Source organism: Ascidia mentula, chromosome 3 (genome assembly GCF_947561715.1).
Source record: "Ascidia mentula chromosome 3, kaAscMent1.1, whole genome shotgun sequence".
Taxonomy (NCBI): domain Eukaryota; kingdom Metazoa; phylum Chordata; class Ascidiacea; order Phlebobranchia; family Ascidiidae; genus Ascidia; species Ascidia mentula.
In genome coordinates, this window is record NC_138568.1 from 2933469 (window position 1) to 2949878 (window position 16410).

The window sequence follows — 16410 nt, forward strand, 5'->3', positions numbered from 1 at the left end:
GCATTGACAGAACGGTTGAATCCTTAAAAACAAGAACTGATTCGACGTTACGCAACTGCCGTTTCGGTCGTATAGATGTGTCGGATATATTGCGAATTTATGACAACACGCAAAAAAGGCCAGTTTTATTCCGTTCCTTTACAGTGTGAATTGAAAATTGGAAGAAAAACTTCCGTCCAGCCGTTTTTGAGTAGCCAGCGTCGTTTTTATAGCTGACATGACAGAAACTGGTCACGTTAATTGATAAATTCGGTCGAAAGCGAGCTGATGTGACGCCTGGAAAAGAAACAGAAGAAGGTCAGTTGCTCAAGCGTATCTGAAGAAGCCCCGACCGGGAGTTTCCCGTCAGTCGTAGACGTTTCAGTGAACTGCAATATATTTCGATCAGTTTCAGGACTTTCCAGGTCGAGAAGTGATATAAGATGCGGGTCGTAGGTAGACAGCGACATTTGATCTGCGAGCCTACAGAGGAAAGACAAAAGCCAAAGATATCAAGTATAACATAGAAAATCAAGAGATTATCACAACCATTCAGAAATATGAACCTACCGGTAAGTTCGTTTAGTGTTTTTTAGTTTATGTTACATGGGTTTCATTGACCTGTCTCTGTGTCTAATTTTGTAACCCAGCTGTTTCAACAACATGTGGCCATTGTGGACAACAAGTGGTCATTGTGAGAAACAATCGCAGGACAATGGGGTGGGCGCATTTGGGAAGTATTTTGTTTCAGGGTAGAATAGAATATTTCGCTTCTCGCACCTGAAGTTTAACATTTGATTTCCCCCTTTTTGCTTAATTATCGAATTGTGCGAGATAATGTAGGAAAAAAATACGAGATGACGTAAAAAGTAAAATTTACAAGGCTTGACCAAAAATTTACAAAACCTAAAATCAGTTGGACAAAGATTTCTTTTGATAAGCAATGTGGAGCCAATAATATGAATTGTGTATAAGATGCAGACAGATGGCCACTGTTTCGACCAGTGGCAATCTCTCTGCAGCTTATACACAAAGATTTCTTTTTTCGTTCGTTCAGCGCAAGTGTCACCCTAAAATTACCTGGCTTGTAGAAAATACTTCTACGTTTAGGAATATAAGTTATATTTTAAAACAAACCGCTTGTTGGGCTTTAGGGTGTGTAAATTTTTTCAAGCAACAAAAGCACTGTGGCAGGAAAAAATGCTCCGACATGTTTTCTTTAGTTTCTGCAAATTTTTGCTTTCCTCATGAAATAACTCGACATTTTCTATCCTCATTTTCCCGATCATAATTGTTTGTCAGGGAGGACTTCTTCGGATTTATGTTTTGCAAAATAATCGTGCCGAAAACCTCATGCCAGGAAGCAAAGCAGTCTTCAGAATAGAACATGGTGACGTCAGTTACGTCACTTGTTTTATGAACACACAGTTCTGTCGAAACGACTTTGAAACAATTGGGTTTTCGTCACATAAGCGTACACACTTTCGATCCTAATTCAGGTTTTGAATAAATCTGGACTAGGCCGCCTTGGATTAAAATGCATTACAATGCTGTTTCGAAATGTTTCAAAAAACCGATATAAGAAATTCCCCTGCATTTAAAATCTAGATTCTGTTTCCACAATACTAAATGCCAAATCGAATGATTTAAGTTGCGTTACGAAATAAATTAGTGGCGGTGCTTTTGGGTGTCAGTGTCTGGCTGACTAATGCATTGTATAATTTCGGCGTACCTTTATTACGTAACAATCAACATTCGGCAAGGCGCTGCAGCAACCTTTAGACTTCCATTCGTGCTAACTGCATTCTTTCCCATGTGGATCCGCGCAATTTGCATAGATTACGTGGCCTTCTGTTTTTAACTTCACGTATGTTTAAGGCTTCACGTTGAGCGCCCTAATATGGTGTCTGCAAGAAAACCCCTTTCAAAAAACCAACACTACACAAAAGAAATTGTGTTCCTCGGTTCGTTAAAATAAACGGGGAACTGATGATTTTGTATAGTAGGGTGCGTGTATAATGCTTATGAAACCCGCTTTGCCTTACGTTACACATTACCGACAACAAGGAACCAACATAAGGAGATTTTGCCAACATCAGTTACACTGATATAACACATCTACAACTTCCTATTTACAGAACTTGATTTTCTCTTTACAGATTCTCGTATCGTCAATGTTCTTTTTCTGCGCTGCTGCACAAACACCGGACGGGCGGAGCAATAGGCTGTTCCACGCCGCCACAAGGCATCTCACGAACGACGACAGGAGGTAAGTTTTCGTTTTGCTTCCTGGTAAATTCCGGCCCGATTTCCGTACTTCCTCGATCCACTTTCCATTTTTCGGTCGTGTTTCACGTTAGGTAATGGCTTTGTACGTCCAACTACAAACTCCCATGCCACTTTTCACAAGATATGTTTCCACGTTTTGTATAAGACCCTGTCGACTTATTAGAGCTCGCGAGCTATGGTGCCAGCAGCTAGAAAAAATAAAGTATCTTCATACCAAAGGGCCTATAATAAGTAACAGCGCCGGCAAGAAAACGTTTAGCAAACAAAAATCATTCACATATCCACATGAATTAAATACGCAACTTTTGTATGATTTTACCTGTGTCGGGGAACGGTTTATAACATTCGGCCCCTAATTTCCAGGTTCCTCTGCGAACACAATTGCCAGGTTCACACGACTCGAAGACGCAATGAGGGCGGGCCGTCGAGATGGACGATGGCTTATTTCAAGTGTGACAATATGGAGCAAGCCATTGTCAGTACAGTGATATGCGACAGGTTCTGCGTGAACCCCGTTACGTGCACACGAATGCGGAAATACGTGAACCGCCCGGTTACGTACAACCTTCGCTTTACGACCAGACGGGACGAGACGCGGATAATTCCAATACAAGTGGCTTGTAACTGTCAGTTACGCAAACCACGTCCTACTTGTCCAACCAGGAAACTAAGAAGACGGAACCGAACGTAATCGGCCACATTTTCTCCCCACTCCCTTCTCTCTATGGAAATATATGCTTTGCTAACTATATTTTTTTACAAAACTGCTACTGTCGCAAGCAAGTTACATCAGTGCAATATACTTTAACTTATTTGCCTAACGAACAAATCTAACAATGTTTGGTTTTTATATATCCGCCCTACCCCTGTGAGTTGCTGTTTTTTTTACGCTTTGCCGATTCCTATACACATCTTCAGAACCCAAATGTTTGCTTGCTTCTTTTGTTACTCATTTGCATATTTATTTCCTCTTCCTTGTCGATGTTATGAAACTGTTACACATTTTTCGTTCTATTTTTGTTATAAATTATGAATACACATGCATTTAACACACCCAAAGTTGCCGACCTTTCGTAAAAGTTAGGTTATGTTATGAAGTAAGAAACGTGTCATCGGTTTTTGAGTCTGAAAGCTGATATTTTCAGAATTTTTTACAGGTCGTAGGAATGTGTATGTTTACATACAATTAAAAACTATGCGATTGTCCAATGGTTCAGAACAGTACTTCCAAAATTTTTTTGGTTGTAGGAGCCAAATGCAAAATCTTTCCGAATATCGATACCGAATCTGAATATTAACTTCGAATCCCACGTTTCTTTCCCTTTTACACACATTTAAGCAATGCTACTCAAAAATCGCGCATTATCTTTGGGATTTTACACAAGAATAGAACTATACTACGCTAACACCGAAAAAGTTTACGAATAAGAAACGACATCAGAATAAAACTATGTTGCTGCAAAAAAAATACAAATAGTGCGTTTGATTTTACCAATGTGTACATTTATGACGTAATAAAATAAGTATTCGGTTTCGGTCCGGATTTGGCCGAAAATATGGTGCAAGTATTCAAATTCGCCAAAATCGAATCTTATCTGCTTTCCCTTGTAAAAACATAAGCCTTAAAAGAGTAACAACAAAGCATTTTTAATTTTGAAACTTTGTGTTGTAAAATGAATGTTTGCTGTTCTGTCGGTAATGATTTTCGCATTAGAAGAATGGAAAGACTAATAATTGGAAGCCGTAGTTGAGAATCACTGATTGTAAATATCAGAATGTCGACAAGAAAGAAAACAGGTTTCATTTAAATTAGCCCCACAAGTCACAAAGAACATCAGTCTTTCAATCTGGAAAACTTGATTGCAAACAGCCTATGTTAATGTTGTGTATATGCCAACACATGTTACACTTTTAATTTGGTACGCATTTTATCGACTTATTTGGCAGCGAATTCACAGTGTTTCATTGATGATTTAATGACGTACGTTATCATACACGGAAATTTTTGTATCAATCTATTGAAATAAATTGTAATCTTGTCGCAATATTGCATCACGGACATCGGTTGCTAATATTAATTTGCCTTCTTTAAGTTCATCTGGTTCTGAGTGTTGCAATCGATGCCAAACCCAACGGGAACCAAAAATAAATTTATTGCCAAAAGTAGGACCCGGAAAAATAAAAATAACAAACAAATTTAACAGCGTGTATAAGTTCAAAAGTATTTTTGACTTAGAGACCCAGAAATTACAAACGCCGTGACTCGCAATACGTCCACACAATGTATATTAAGTAGAAAGAACGTGAAAAACGTCAACAAACGTATTTAATGTGAAGAAAGTAAATTCAAAATGTAAAGATGCAGAGAGCGAAATCGGGCCCGAATTAGACCCGAACAACCCTGTCCGACTTTCTTGCCTTGTTCATTATCTTGACATGACTTTGGGGTCTCTGAAAGGTCAAATATTTCAACGGGATTTTCCCCTTGTCTGAAAAAGTTCTGTTCTTTTATTGCACGCCGTCTTTATACTCACATCGCGTTAACTATAAGTTTAGTTCTGTTTTCGCTGTTGTGTCGCTTTTTTCTGTTTTCTTCCACATATTTTGTCTTGTTTCTGTTTAGAAATTATACCCTCAAATTTACATTGCACCCAACCAATTTAACATTGTTGTCCTACGCTGCAGGGATATGTCCAAAGTAGGGCGTGTTTTAAAAGCTTTGAAATTTAGAATTTGCATGATTTAACACCAGATGTCTGGTTGTATTGTTTAACCGAAATTCACCGAATAGGTGTTTGTTTCACCTTTGAAATGTCCTTCGGGAATGATGGGTCGACAAAAACAGACTCTTCATTGTAATGAACGCGATTATTGCGAGATCAAACCAGGTTAATTCAAAACCGACGTATTTACTTGGCAGGTTATTCGCTTGGCTCAGAATTAAAACCTTTTCCACAAATATTCCCAAATGTTTTTAAAAGATTGATTACAAGAAACAGCATTGATAGTTGCGCCATTAAGTCTTTTTACGTATTTAATGCAACAGTTTTTCATCATCTATTTGATGACGTGCGCGAGTATTTTTCCATCGACATGGTGAAATTGTTTTGCCGTTTCCGTTACAAATAGTGAAAACATTAATGATTATATGGGTTATTTCCATCCGAGTTGGCGTACGTTTATTTATCGTGACGTGAATCAAATGATGATGGCCTCATGCTTTCCTCATAAAAGTTCTTTCCCCATGGGATTTACCGCCTAATCATTTTGGAGGCATTACGAATTTTTTAAACTATCCATCTGGACTTTTACAATTTCAACCGTTTTTGTGGGGAGGAGAATATTGGAGTTTACTACGAAATACAGCTGCGTTTTCATCATTTACGTTTAGATTAAAAACACGCTGCAGCAGTGGGCTGCTCGGATTTTCCGCTGCATTTTTTCCGCTACAAGTAACGGATTTTCCGTAGCCCCTGTCACAAAAGGAATTCCCGCGTAATTTGTTATTTGCCTGAATTCCGTTGGACCCCGATATGTTCGAAGTAATTTAAACACCCTGGAGTTTGGAACCCAACTCTGCCCACGCGCCGACCGGGGTCCATTAAAATGTGGTGGAAAAAGCACGCGGACGCATTAAAAAAGCGGTAAAAAAAATACCGCGACCGCCATTTTCTTTAGCCCACGCAACGCCCACACTAGCTCTGGTACCAACCGGTGCTTCCCCTTCCACGAAACTGTTCTCCGCTTGTCGCGAGTGACTAGGGTTGAGCGCATTGTGTTGGCACGCATTTTTTTGAATGAAGCCCGCCTACGTGTTGAAATGCTCTGCTCAGGGGCTTGGTTGTTTCCATTAGGGCTCAGCGAGGCGTTTTGTTTGGTTTTTATCCGGCGGTTTCTCCTAAGGCACTCAGAGTTTACCTTTAAGGCAAACAAAGAAAACAATGCACCTGTCGGCCCATTCCGCGGGTCAGTATTTACGTCCGTTGGATACCATTGATTGTTGATGTCATCTGCCGTTTCACTACCTATTTGCACACAACTTATTTGTACATGGAAATTTGTTGTAACAAACGTACACAATTTGAATGAACATTAAGCATTTTTCGGGGACTTTTAGATTATTTTACCACAACTCCAGTGTTCTTTTCCAACGTTTTGGCAACACAGCGTGATTTTGGGAAATTTCATTCATTATTTTTATACCGAAAGTGTAACCACCAAAACTCCCGTCTGTTACTTAATTGACTCAACGAGTAAAAACTAAACGAGTGCAAAAAACGACCCAGGGCACGAAAAAACGTCACAATCGAAAAACGTCATGCAAAGTGTCCGCCACAGCAATCTTAACAAAATTACCCGCAAGGGTTGAATCTCAAAACGGAAGTTGCAGTGCCGCTCGATCTGTGTATTGCACCGTTGTCAAAATATCCCCGAAGCGCTTCTGTAGTTCTTGCTTCGCTCCGTCGACTCCCCGAGTCGGTGAAGCACATCGCGTAATGTGACGTAAGCCGGTGTCCGAGCTATAAATGTCGCCCCACGATCTCAACCACCATATCGACTTGTTTACTTTACCGGACCGCAAAGCATAGATCAACATTTGCTCCGAGTACACACAGAAGTGGGAATTACTTGCAACGAAGGACAGTTATTTGTGTTAATATTTCGAACTTGCAAAGCGTGCACTATTAAAGGTGAGTGGCTCGAAATGTGTGCGTTCGTCATTGCACGAATACACTTTGTTTAACGCAACAAACAAACTTTGGTCTTTTCCGACCCTTGCCTTTAAAACGGAGTGTTTAAATTGCATAGCGCCCTATATTTCGGCACAGGTCCGATTTAAGTAAACAGTTGTGTGCTTAATAGTAAATAAAAGTCAAATAGTCGCCTGTAATAATTAAACAGAAATAAATAACCTTATGTAGCAAGTGGTAAATACACGCAACAACGAGCCGTGTTCCACAGTGACACCACTAATTTCATAATTCGTCAGATTGCAAAGTGTTTATGTTGCAAACATTTTACTTCAGATGCTCCAAAAACTTGTTCTTCTCTGTGCTATGACCTCTTGTTTGTTCGTCGATTCCAATGCGTCCAAGAGGAATATTGCAAACCGGATTTACAGGATGGCACAGTTGTCTCCAAGGCAAATACAGTACGTCAAATATCGTGATGATAAATAATAATGATAATGAAACAAATTGGGTTTTACGTGTATTAAAAATGAATCGTAATTGGTTTCGGTTTCATGATTACATTGAACTTTCCCATATTTTTTTTCGCTTTAGTAAATTTTTCGCAATCAATTATATTATTTTTTAATCTTTTGTTGAAAAGGTTTTGATTTTCTCCTTCGTTTTATTTAGCCAATAGTGCCGCCATAAAGTCGTAAACCACAATACAGTTCCTCAATTGTCAAACGTGACATATAAAGTAAACCAAACAAACATATACGACTTTCACAGGTTCTTGAACGATCACAACTGCAAAGTATTCCCGGTTGAGAGAAGAAGTCAAACTCTAGGAATGTCCCGTTGGACAGAAGCTCGTTTTAAGTGTGACAACTTGGTTGACAACCCGTCCTGCGTTTTGTGCGACCGATTTTGCATCGGCGAAGACGGGTGCAGCAGAGCTATAGGCTACGTGAATCGCCCAGTGTTAATCACGCTTCCTTTCCAAAGTCGCTCTAATGTTACCCGCCATATTCCGGTACCTGTTGCTTGCCACTGTCTGCCGAAGAAAGGCACGCCCGGTGCTTCCAGAAGATGCGAAAACATTACTGAGTAGAATTTCTCACTATACGAAACCGGAAAACGTTCTATGCATTTTAACAGTGTCCCGTAGGTCAATTTCCTTTCGTTTTTTTGTTTGTTTTACCTTTTTTCTATCGTTTTCTTGCCAGTTTTCTTTCGAACAATCGCATTTCCAAACTTTTCCAGTTTTACTATTCTTATATAGCAACTACATGCATTTAGTTTTTAAATTTTGCATTTCCAACCAGTGCGTTTCACTGACGATGGTGTTCCACATGTGAAACGGGTGCGTATTTGCTCAAAAAGTGTTTTTTATTGACATCCGCACACTGTCTTTTGTACATGTCATCATTTCGTTATTTATAAAACAACATTGAAGCAAGATTTTACTGCGATTTTATGTTTCCGTTAGGTTAGATATTAGACTGGGCAAAAATAAAGGCGTGTGTTAGCTGAAGTTCGGTTCGTAGCCAAAATGAAACCTACAATACCTAAAATAAGAAATCAAAATATGGTCCCGGAGAAAATACTTAAACAATTTAAGCTCTCAAACGGGCAACTTTGGTTTGTAGCAAACTTATCAAAAACAAAGGACATCATATAATAAGCAAATTGGAGCCAATAATATGAATTGTCACCACAAGGTGGAAGTCTTTGCTTGGCCGTTTGGTCAGCAAAGTGGTCTGATAGTCACACCAGCTGCACTGATGAGACCTTTAGGTCGAAACAGTGGCCATCTGTATGCAGCTTACACAAAAACAATGGGCATTTAGCGTGTGGGGCATTGGATATCACAACATTACCTCATAAGGCGTAACTCTACAACACGTGACATTCTTTTGAGTATTGTGATATGAAGAACAATAGCATGGCTGACATTCATTACTCTGGTTGTTGTAAGTGGAACGTCACGCTGGAGAATGATTTGGAACGAATAGTGGAAAAGTTCGTCAGGGTTTCCAGCAGTCCGCGCAAAATCTGTTCGGTGATTGACAGAACAATCTATCAATAGACTTCTCTAAAATGAATGCGTCGCTCAGCAATTACCGAGTTTGGAATCTCAGTATAACGTGCGTTGACCGCGTATTTTGAGTCACTACACTACGTGGAAAGAGCGTTACTGGTTGTGTGCAATCCAAATGCTGCGAGGCAGTTTAAACAGAAATCAAATCCTGTTGCAATGCTGTTTGAGGACGCATCTACACGTTTCAAACATATACTTCTGAGTTCTACATCAGTGCAACGAGGACACGTATGGATATGTCGTTTATCAGCAATGAATTATTAGCTGTTCTTCTAATGTATGTAATTTGCAGGGCAACAAACAAACAAAAACAAATGGATATTCAATTGCAAATCTCAATAAGTACATTAATACTGCAATGATTTCCGATCAGACTCGGACAACCAGATGTTTTCGCGTGTTTTGATTAGATTAGAACTTAGAGGTGTTTAGGTTTTTTAAAAGTAGATTAGATTTAGAATTACCGACATAAACTCAACATGTCCATTTCAATTCATGTTATTTCGGATTGTTTAACTAGAATGGTAACTTACTCAGTTTTTTTCCAAATTAAATTAGAAAATTGCCGACATTATGCTCTAATCCGAAAATTAGACTGCATCCTACACCACCTAGTAAAAAAACCAATAATGCACGATAACAACACATTAAGCTGCGGACAGTAGTGCACAGTTTCGAGCTATCAGGTCGCAGAACCACACATGCACTTGTGTTAGAAATGAAAATTGATATTTATTACTTTACTTAATTTCCCATTCACAAAACAAGGCACAAAAAATCACTTGCATTCGAAAAGTCAAAATTCGATTAATCTAAGACAAGCAGTGCGAACGTTGTGATACTCCCAAGCACACTGGCAGGCTACTGGGATCTGAACGGTGCGTCCAATTGTAGAATTGCCCTCACGTTCCTGCACACGCATAGAATGCAGCACCGGCACATTAATAAAGCTTGTCATATCCCCTGGAAAATCCTCCGTGCAGTTACGGTGGCAAACAACCACCGAGATACCCTCGGGGTCCACGTTCAGGCAGGTGTAGGAGACGGTTGTTGACGGTGCGAGGGCATCAAGGTTGTGAACGGCTCTTCCTGCTATTAGTGAACATCGATGTTGAATCAAGAACCTGAGGTGAAACGTCATAATGAGATGGCCATAAAATTTACTACAGGGATCGATCTGTGCTGCTTAGTGGTGACTGAAAGTTCCGAATTCATTTTCCTCAGTGAAAATTTATTATGTTTGTATCAGAAAAGTTATCGTGTACAAGCTGCATACAGATAGCCACTGTTTCGACCTAAAAGGTCTCATCAGTGCAGCTGGTGTGACTATCAGACGACTTTGCTAACCAAAAGGCCAAGCATTGGCTCCACATTGCTTATCATATGAGAAAAGTTATCATTTGCTAATGCTAAGCGCCTGGCAGTGTTTTTGAGTTGTTTGAAATTTTTTTAAGATTGGGAAAACCAACTCTGCTACATAGTGATGTGGATGTAAATGATAATTGGGACGAAATCAATACTGGTGCAATTGTGCAAATCAAATGGTTTATTATAATTTATTGTAAGTTGTATACTTGATTTAGTTGCAGAACTTACGCTTTTGTGTCGGATGGCAAGGTCAAGTTTTCCGGCAAATCTACTTCTTCTTGCTGAGATTGACAACAAGCGAAAAGGGCAAACAAAATAAAAGAAACCTTCAAATTCAAAACAAACACCAGGTCACAATATGAATACAAAATATTTAAATTAAAAAATATGTACACGCTACACGGTCTTACCTTCAGAAACATGGTCGTCCAGAATTTCAGACCAAGAAAATTAATTATAAATTTTCACGACCAATTCCACAAAACTGCAGCCGTATAGAAATTTGATCGTTCTCTTTGTCGATCGCAACTGGCTCGGTTTTGCCAACATTTCCAGCTTATATTGGCAGACCAGAACAAATAACAGGTTCTTGTCATATCCATGGTACATCACCATAACATTGTTCGTCCACAAATCAAAACATATTCACTCTTTGAAAAAATACATGTACAAGAACTTGTTACCTACACCCTATTGTCAAGGTGAGCCCAGTTATTATGCTTTCTACTATTTCTATGGGTTAGCAGGTGGGTTCTTGTTGTTGTTAGGAGTTCCGTGGCGATTTCTTGGGGGAGTTTGAGGACAGGGTGTCCGGTTGTTGGGGTTTCATGGCGAATATTGCACAAGAAACGGTTGGACACTTTTGTAGGGACTGAACACGAATATGTTCTCCTATACATAGGTTTTTCCGACCTATTCTCCACCATGTAATATTGTGTTCTGCCACAAAACTATTATTAGGAAATAGCCTGAAATATATCCCCTGTATGACAACCGTATGTTCAAGTGTAAGTTCATAAAATATACACTAACTTATATTACATTCTGAGCAAAAGTTCTACAACGCGATAAGGCAAACGACAGACCGATTGATTTTTGTAATTTTTGTATCTGCAAATTCGAGGTGAGTTATCAATGAATATTTGCCAATTTTCGCGACAACAATGTTAACAACGGCATGAAGTCTAAACTGCCACAAGTTAGATTTTAGAATGCATAATTTTATCTGCAACAAAACTAACCATGACCATGTCATAAAGTTTCTACGTTTGGCGTAGATGATTTGTTTTTCGCGCACACTTAATACACCAAAAGTGGATTTACGCGTTAATATCCAAACCAATAAAATATTAATATTAATCCTTGCGTCTCCGTAGAAAAATTAGTTGTTATATCATTGACATCTTAATTCAGAATCATTTGTATCGACAAACAAACTTTCATTTGGGATTGCTACCAAACAAGGACAAACGCCGTAACCTAAAAAACTTCACCATATAAAGGTCCAGTAATACTTGGCGAGCGGTTATATTTGGAAAATGATCGGCAAACATTTTTCTTCACAAATTAATCGCTACTTTCAACAATAATCGTGTTCTAAATTCACAGAATTGAAGTTTGTGACGTCACAAACAACACACTTTGAACACTGAAAAGGAACATTGTGACGTTTGAATTCGGGCGCGCGTTGTTATGATAAGCTCAGCATCGCACAGCAAACAGAAGTAAAGTTGTGTGGGAACTTCTCATCAGTCTATTTGTACGGAAGTGGATCGAAGCAAACTCACTTCCAGTTGCTCCACATATTTCGTTCTTCTTGGATGTCGAGGTCGTCGCATTAAAAACTCTATTATTATCTGATCGACTCCTATACGGGTTATTCCGAAATGACAATGCACTTTTAGAACATAATAGTAGTATAAATATCACAAAGAAGCAACTCCGTGTCTGATCACAGCATAATTATCAGACAAACAATGCAGATCAATATTTACCATTTGTATGAATTCGTTTGTTGTCATGTTTAAGTTTTGCATGTATTGTTTCATTGATTTTTGAACACACAACAATTCGCTTATTTTGAAAAAGAAAAACAAAATGAGTATTTTTTTCTGTTTAAATGTTTTCAAATATAGTTGGAAGTTAAACAAAAATGAGGGTATTTCCTATTTTATCTTAAACTTGAAATTTATTTTATTGAACTCTCGTCGCAACGTCAAACCCCAGCATTTTTACAACTCAACGGCACGACCGAATGTTGCCAGGCAAACGTTTCTTGGAGCAGGGACTGCGTCAGGTTTATTTATTAATTAGGAGACTTCATAACCAGACATCGTGATTGCTTTGGCCGTCTTCCTTGCTTAACTATCAGCTCAAATAAAGGGAGACTGTATTAAAACAGCCATCTGAAACGAGTCGGCTTCAATGTATTGTAATGGATACGCGATTCATGAGGTCACGTTTTCCAAGAGGCAAAGTGTTTCGAGTACACACAAAAGCCCTAAACAATAGCCGTCGTATCCAACTCTCTCGTGGCTCGACCTTTTTCCATTCACAGATGTAATTCTATTTTGACACGATTGACGACACATAAATTCCGCCGGTCGAAATTTATCGCTTGCATAGTTGCACAATCGCATTACGCGCTCACGGTAAATAATTGGCAACCAAATACTAAAACGCAGCTATGCAAACTTGCTCTGCAAATGTACTTTGCGTGTTGTGAGCATTTGAGTTTGTCGTGGGGGGATTCAGATTGTTAGTTTTTAGTTGGCTTTTGTGGTTCTTCGTGTTAAACTTGTCGTTCGCCGTCTTTTAATTACAAATACTTTGCCTCCAAAACGCAGATTTGGACGTTTTGTATTTTTAATCAGTTTCTGGCAACGTTATCAAAATTATGTTTTCCATTCCGATTTGCAAAAAACTGGAAGCATCTCCATCTGTTTCCTCCACCTGCAATTATCGAGAGAACCTAGCGCGGGTAATCCCCCTGGAATTTTACTGACCTAAGCCATTGGAGGGCCGGCGCCCACGCGCTGAGCCAACTATTCCGTTTCACCGGAGACGATTCTTGTGTAATCAGAACCAATATATAACTGAGTGGCCAGCGATGGAAGGTATCACATCAAAAAGTAGTCAGCCTAGCTACCAAGAAGCTAAGAACCAAAGGAAAGTGTATCATCTTGCAATAGTAGCAACATCAACGAAGCAGTCAGTACTTACAGTTACCGTCGCCACGAAAAGGAAGTCAAAAGCATGTCGGTAAGTTTTGCATTGCAAATGTACAACCTAACATCGTACCTATTTATAAAGTAATTCGCTATTATTATGAGAAGATAGTATCGACTACCAATTGGTCATATACTGTGGCATTGGAAAAGTGCTTTGTTTTGTATAATTCACATTATTTTTAGTCACTTTAATGCTAACTTGTCTAGTTATTTAGTTTATCAACCGCCTGGAATGCAAAAAATCATAAACTCTGAACGATTCTTTGTATTTATTTGAGACCCAATGTATCAGTATAACCAACAGCAAAACATTTCAGGTTGTTAATCTTATTCGGGGTCGTGAATCGGTAGAAAAATGATAATTGACAACATGTTACAGTAAAGCGCAAATATTATTAAAAAAATACAGATGTTAGTGCGGATTCATAAACCGACAGCTTTGCAATTTGAAACAACTCGCTCTCTTTCCAAATTATGTTCACTGGTTCCCGACATTAAAACCACCTTTTCTTGGCAGAAATTTGCAAGATCCGTGTTCTTGATGGCCCTTGTTGCAGTCTACATGACAAGTTACGCCGAAGCAAAAAGCAACCGTAGAATATTTAAAGCTATCACCAAGGGCATGAGCAAGGCGGAGAGAAGGTAAAAAGATCATAATCTGCCAATATTTAATCAAATATAATACAACCGAAATTTTTGACGAATAATATATAACGCGATGTTTTACTTACCGTAACGGAGAATTTTTTATTTTTTTTTTACCACACCGTGATTTGAACCCAGGATATCTTGGCCACGAATCTTGATCAGGTTTTCTTCTTAGTATATGGGTTGGGCGCTTGACCGATGTTGCCAATCATCCGCAGCGTTGTGAGCTGTGTTCATATAATGCTACCTGACGGAAAGCACGTTGTTGTTACGTTTGCGCTTGGTGGCAGAAGTACCACCATTGTCAAATAGTCAAATTTAAAGCGATTGGATTGCAGCATTGGTCAAGCGCCCGGCCCATATACCAAGAAGAAAACCTGATCGGGATTCGTGCCCAGGACATCCTGGGTTCAAATCCCGGTGTGGTAAAAAACGCGATTATTACCACCGACCAAGGCGCCAGACCAAAATAGCAAGCAGAAAACTGTATTGATGCCCAGTATACCTTGAGTTTGAAATCTTGGTGTCGTTAAAGAACTTGACACTGAAAGGAACTTAAAGCGCTATCTACCAGGCATTAAGTACGAAACATTTGCAAACGCTCTTTTACGGACACTCTAATAAAAAAGTTTCATCAATTTTCAGGGTACTGAAAACTCACTGCAAAGTACGACACGTATTGGAGAACGGAAACGAGATCGGTTTTGCTCGATGGAGGAACGTAGTCCTAAAGTGCGACAACTTGGAAGAGGAAAGTATTCCAGTGGTGGAATGCGATAAGCGTTGCGTCAACCCGAAGACGTGCAAACGTTTGAGCAGAGATTACTGCGTTGTGCCTGTACATATTGAGCAGTTATTGCGCAGAAGAAACGGCGAACTTGTAAGGGTCAAAATACCTGTTGCCTGCCAATGTGTGGAGCGCAGCAAGGGCAGGGGTAACAGGTCTGATAAAAGCGGGAGATGCATGTGATATGATTCTGGGAATCATTTCCTATTCTGTTGCAAGTGGCCCCGACGATTTCCACCTTATTTTAAATATGTCCACTATCTCAGACATTTTAGTTTCAAGCTGAAATCTGTCAGTCTTGGTATTCTTGTTGTTTTTTTATATATATAAACACCGATGATGCTTTTAACAAAGCGAAGTATACATGTCTAACTTACCAAGACTGGCAGATTTCAGCCTGAAACTAAAGTTTCTGAGATAGAAGAGGAAGACGCAACTAGTTATCTGTCGTTTTTATTCCCACAAAAAAAATATTTATTTTTCTATTATTTTGGTGAACTGTTTTGTGTATTATTTATGCTACAATCGACATGCTGCGTATATTTTCGGAACTTTATTTCGGTATACATTAATATTTGTATACATATTTGTGACACGTTTTGACCAAATTTCGACGATATTCCATCGATGAATGTTGTTTATTTTTTACATCTGCTGTCCGTTTTGCACGTACTTTGTTTTGTATTTTTCTCTGTTTCTATTGGCAATAAAAGACACAAAAAAATCCACCTGATTTATTCGGGCGTACTTAAGGCTTTGTGCCATACAATGTTTTCTTTGTGGCACAGGTTTTTCTAAGCCAGCCTATCTTTTGTTGCGTATCGTTGTTGTATAATACGGTTTATTTTTATTATTATAATTCGCACGACACCGGGATTCGAACCTATACGTTATCCTGAACAACTACTCACTTATTTGAGTAATGGATATTTTTTTGCTTACTTTTGTTATCAAAGGCACACAATTACACACGGGCCAAAAAATGGGGCAAAAAACAGAATATTTTTCCGTCGTTTAAAAGTTATCAGCGTAAATGTTCTCATAAATGTGGCAAATCACGCAACGTGGATTGTTTAATGTGTTTTTCCTGTTGTGTTGTAGCTCCATCATGCGGAATAAAATGTTAGGCTGTCGTTTTGCTGAAATCCCTTCTGGCCATTTTTACGTCACTTGAATCATTGAATCTGTTTTAAATAATACCAAGAAAACTGCGGCCTTGTTTCTGTGGTCAGATTTTAGTGTAACAAAGAAAATATTTTGAATGCCAGAAACACCCAAATGTTATAAGACTAATGATGAATAAACACAAACAAAAACACTATTTTTTGCAAACTG

At 38.9% G+C, this 16410-nt stretch overlaps 1 protein-coding gene across 1 annotated transcript; it reads right to left on the reverse strand.

Moving 5' to 3' along the window:
• Positions 1-9838: 9838 nt before the first annotated feature.
• Positions 9839-10930, reverse strand: LOC145894693 (uncharacterized). Its single transcript, XM_082983331.1, has 3 exons — positions 10821-10930; positions 10639-10736; positions 9839-10166 (listed from the first exon to the last, which is right to left on the reverse strand). Exons 1-3 carry the CDS (start codon positions 10830-10832, stop codon positions 9839-9841), a joined length of 438 nt encoding a protein of 145 aa, XP_082839457.1. The 5' UTR covers positions 10833-10930.
• Positions 10931-16410: the final 5480 nt, after the last annotated feature.

Bases quoted from the DNA above. Each gene is read 5' to 3' on its own strand.
- LOC145894693 (XM_082983331.1), bottom strand. The intron at 10,167-10,638 runs GTAAGTTCTGCA...GTTTCACCTCAG, and splicing joins TTGCCATCCGACACAAAAGC to GTTCTTGATTCAACATCGAT.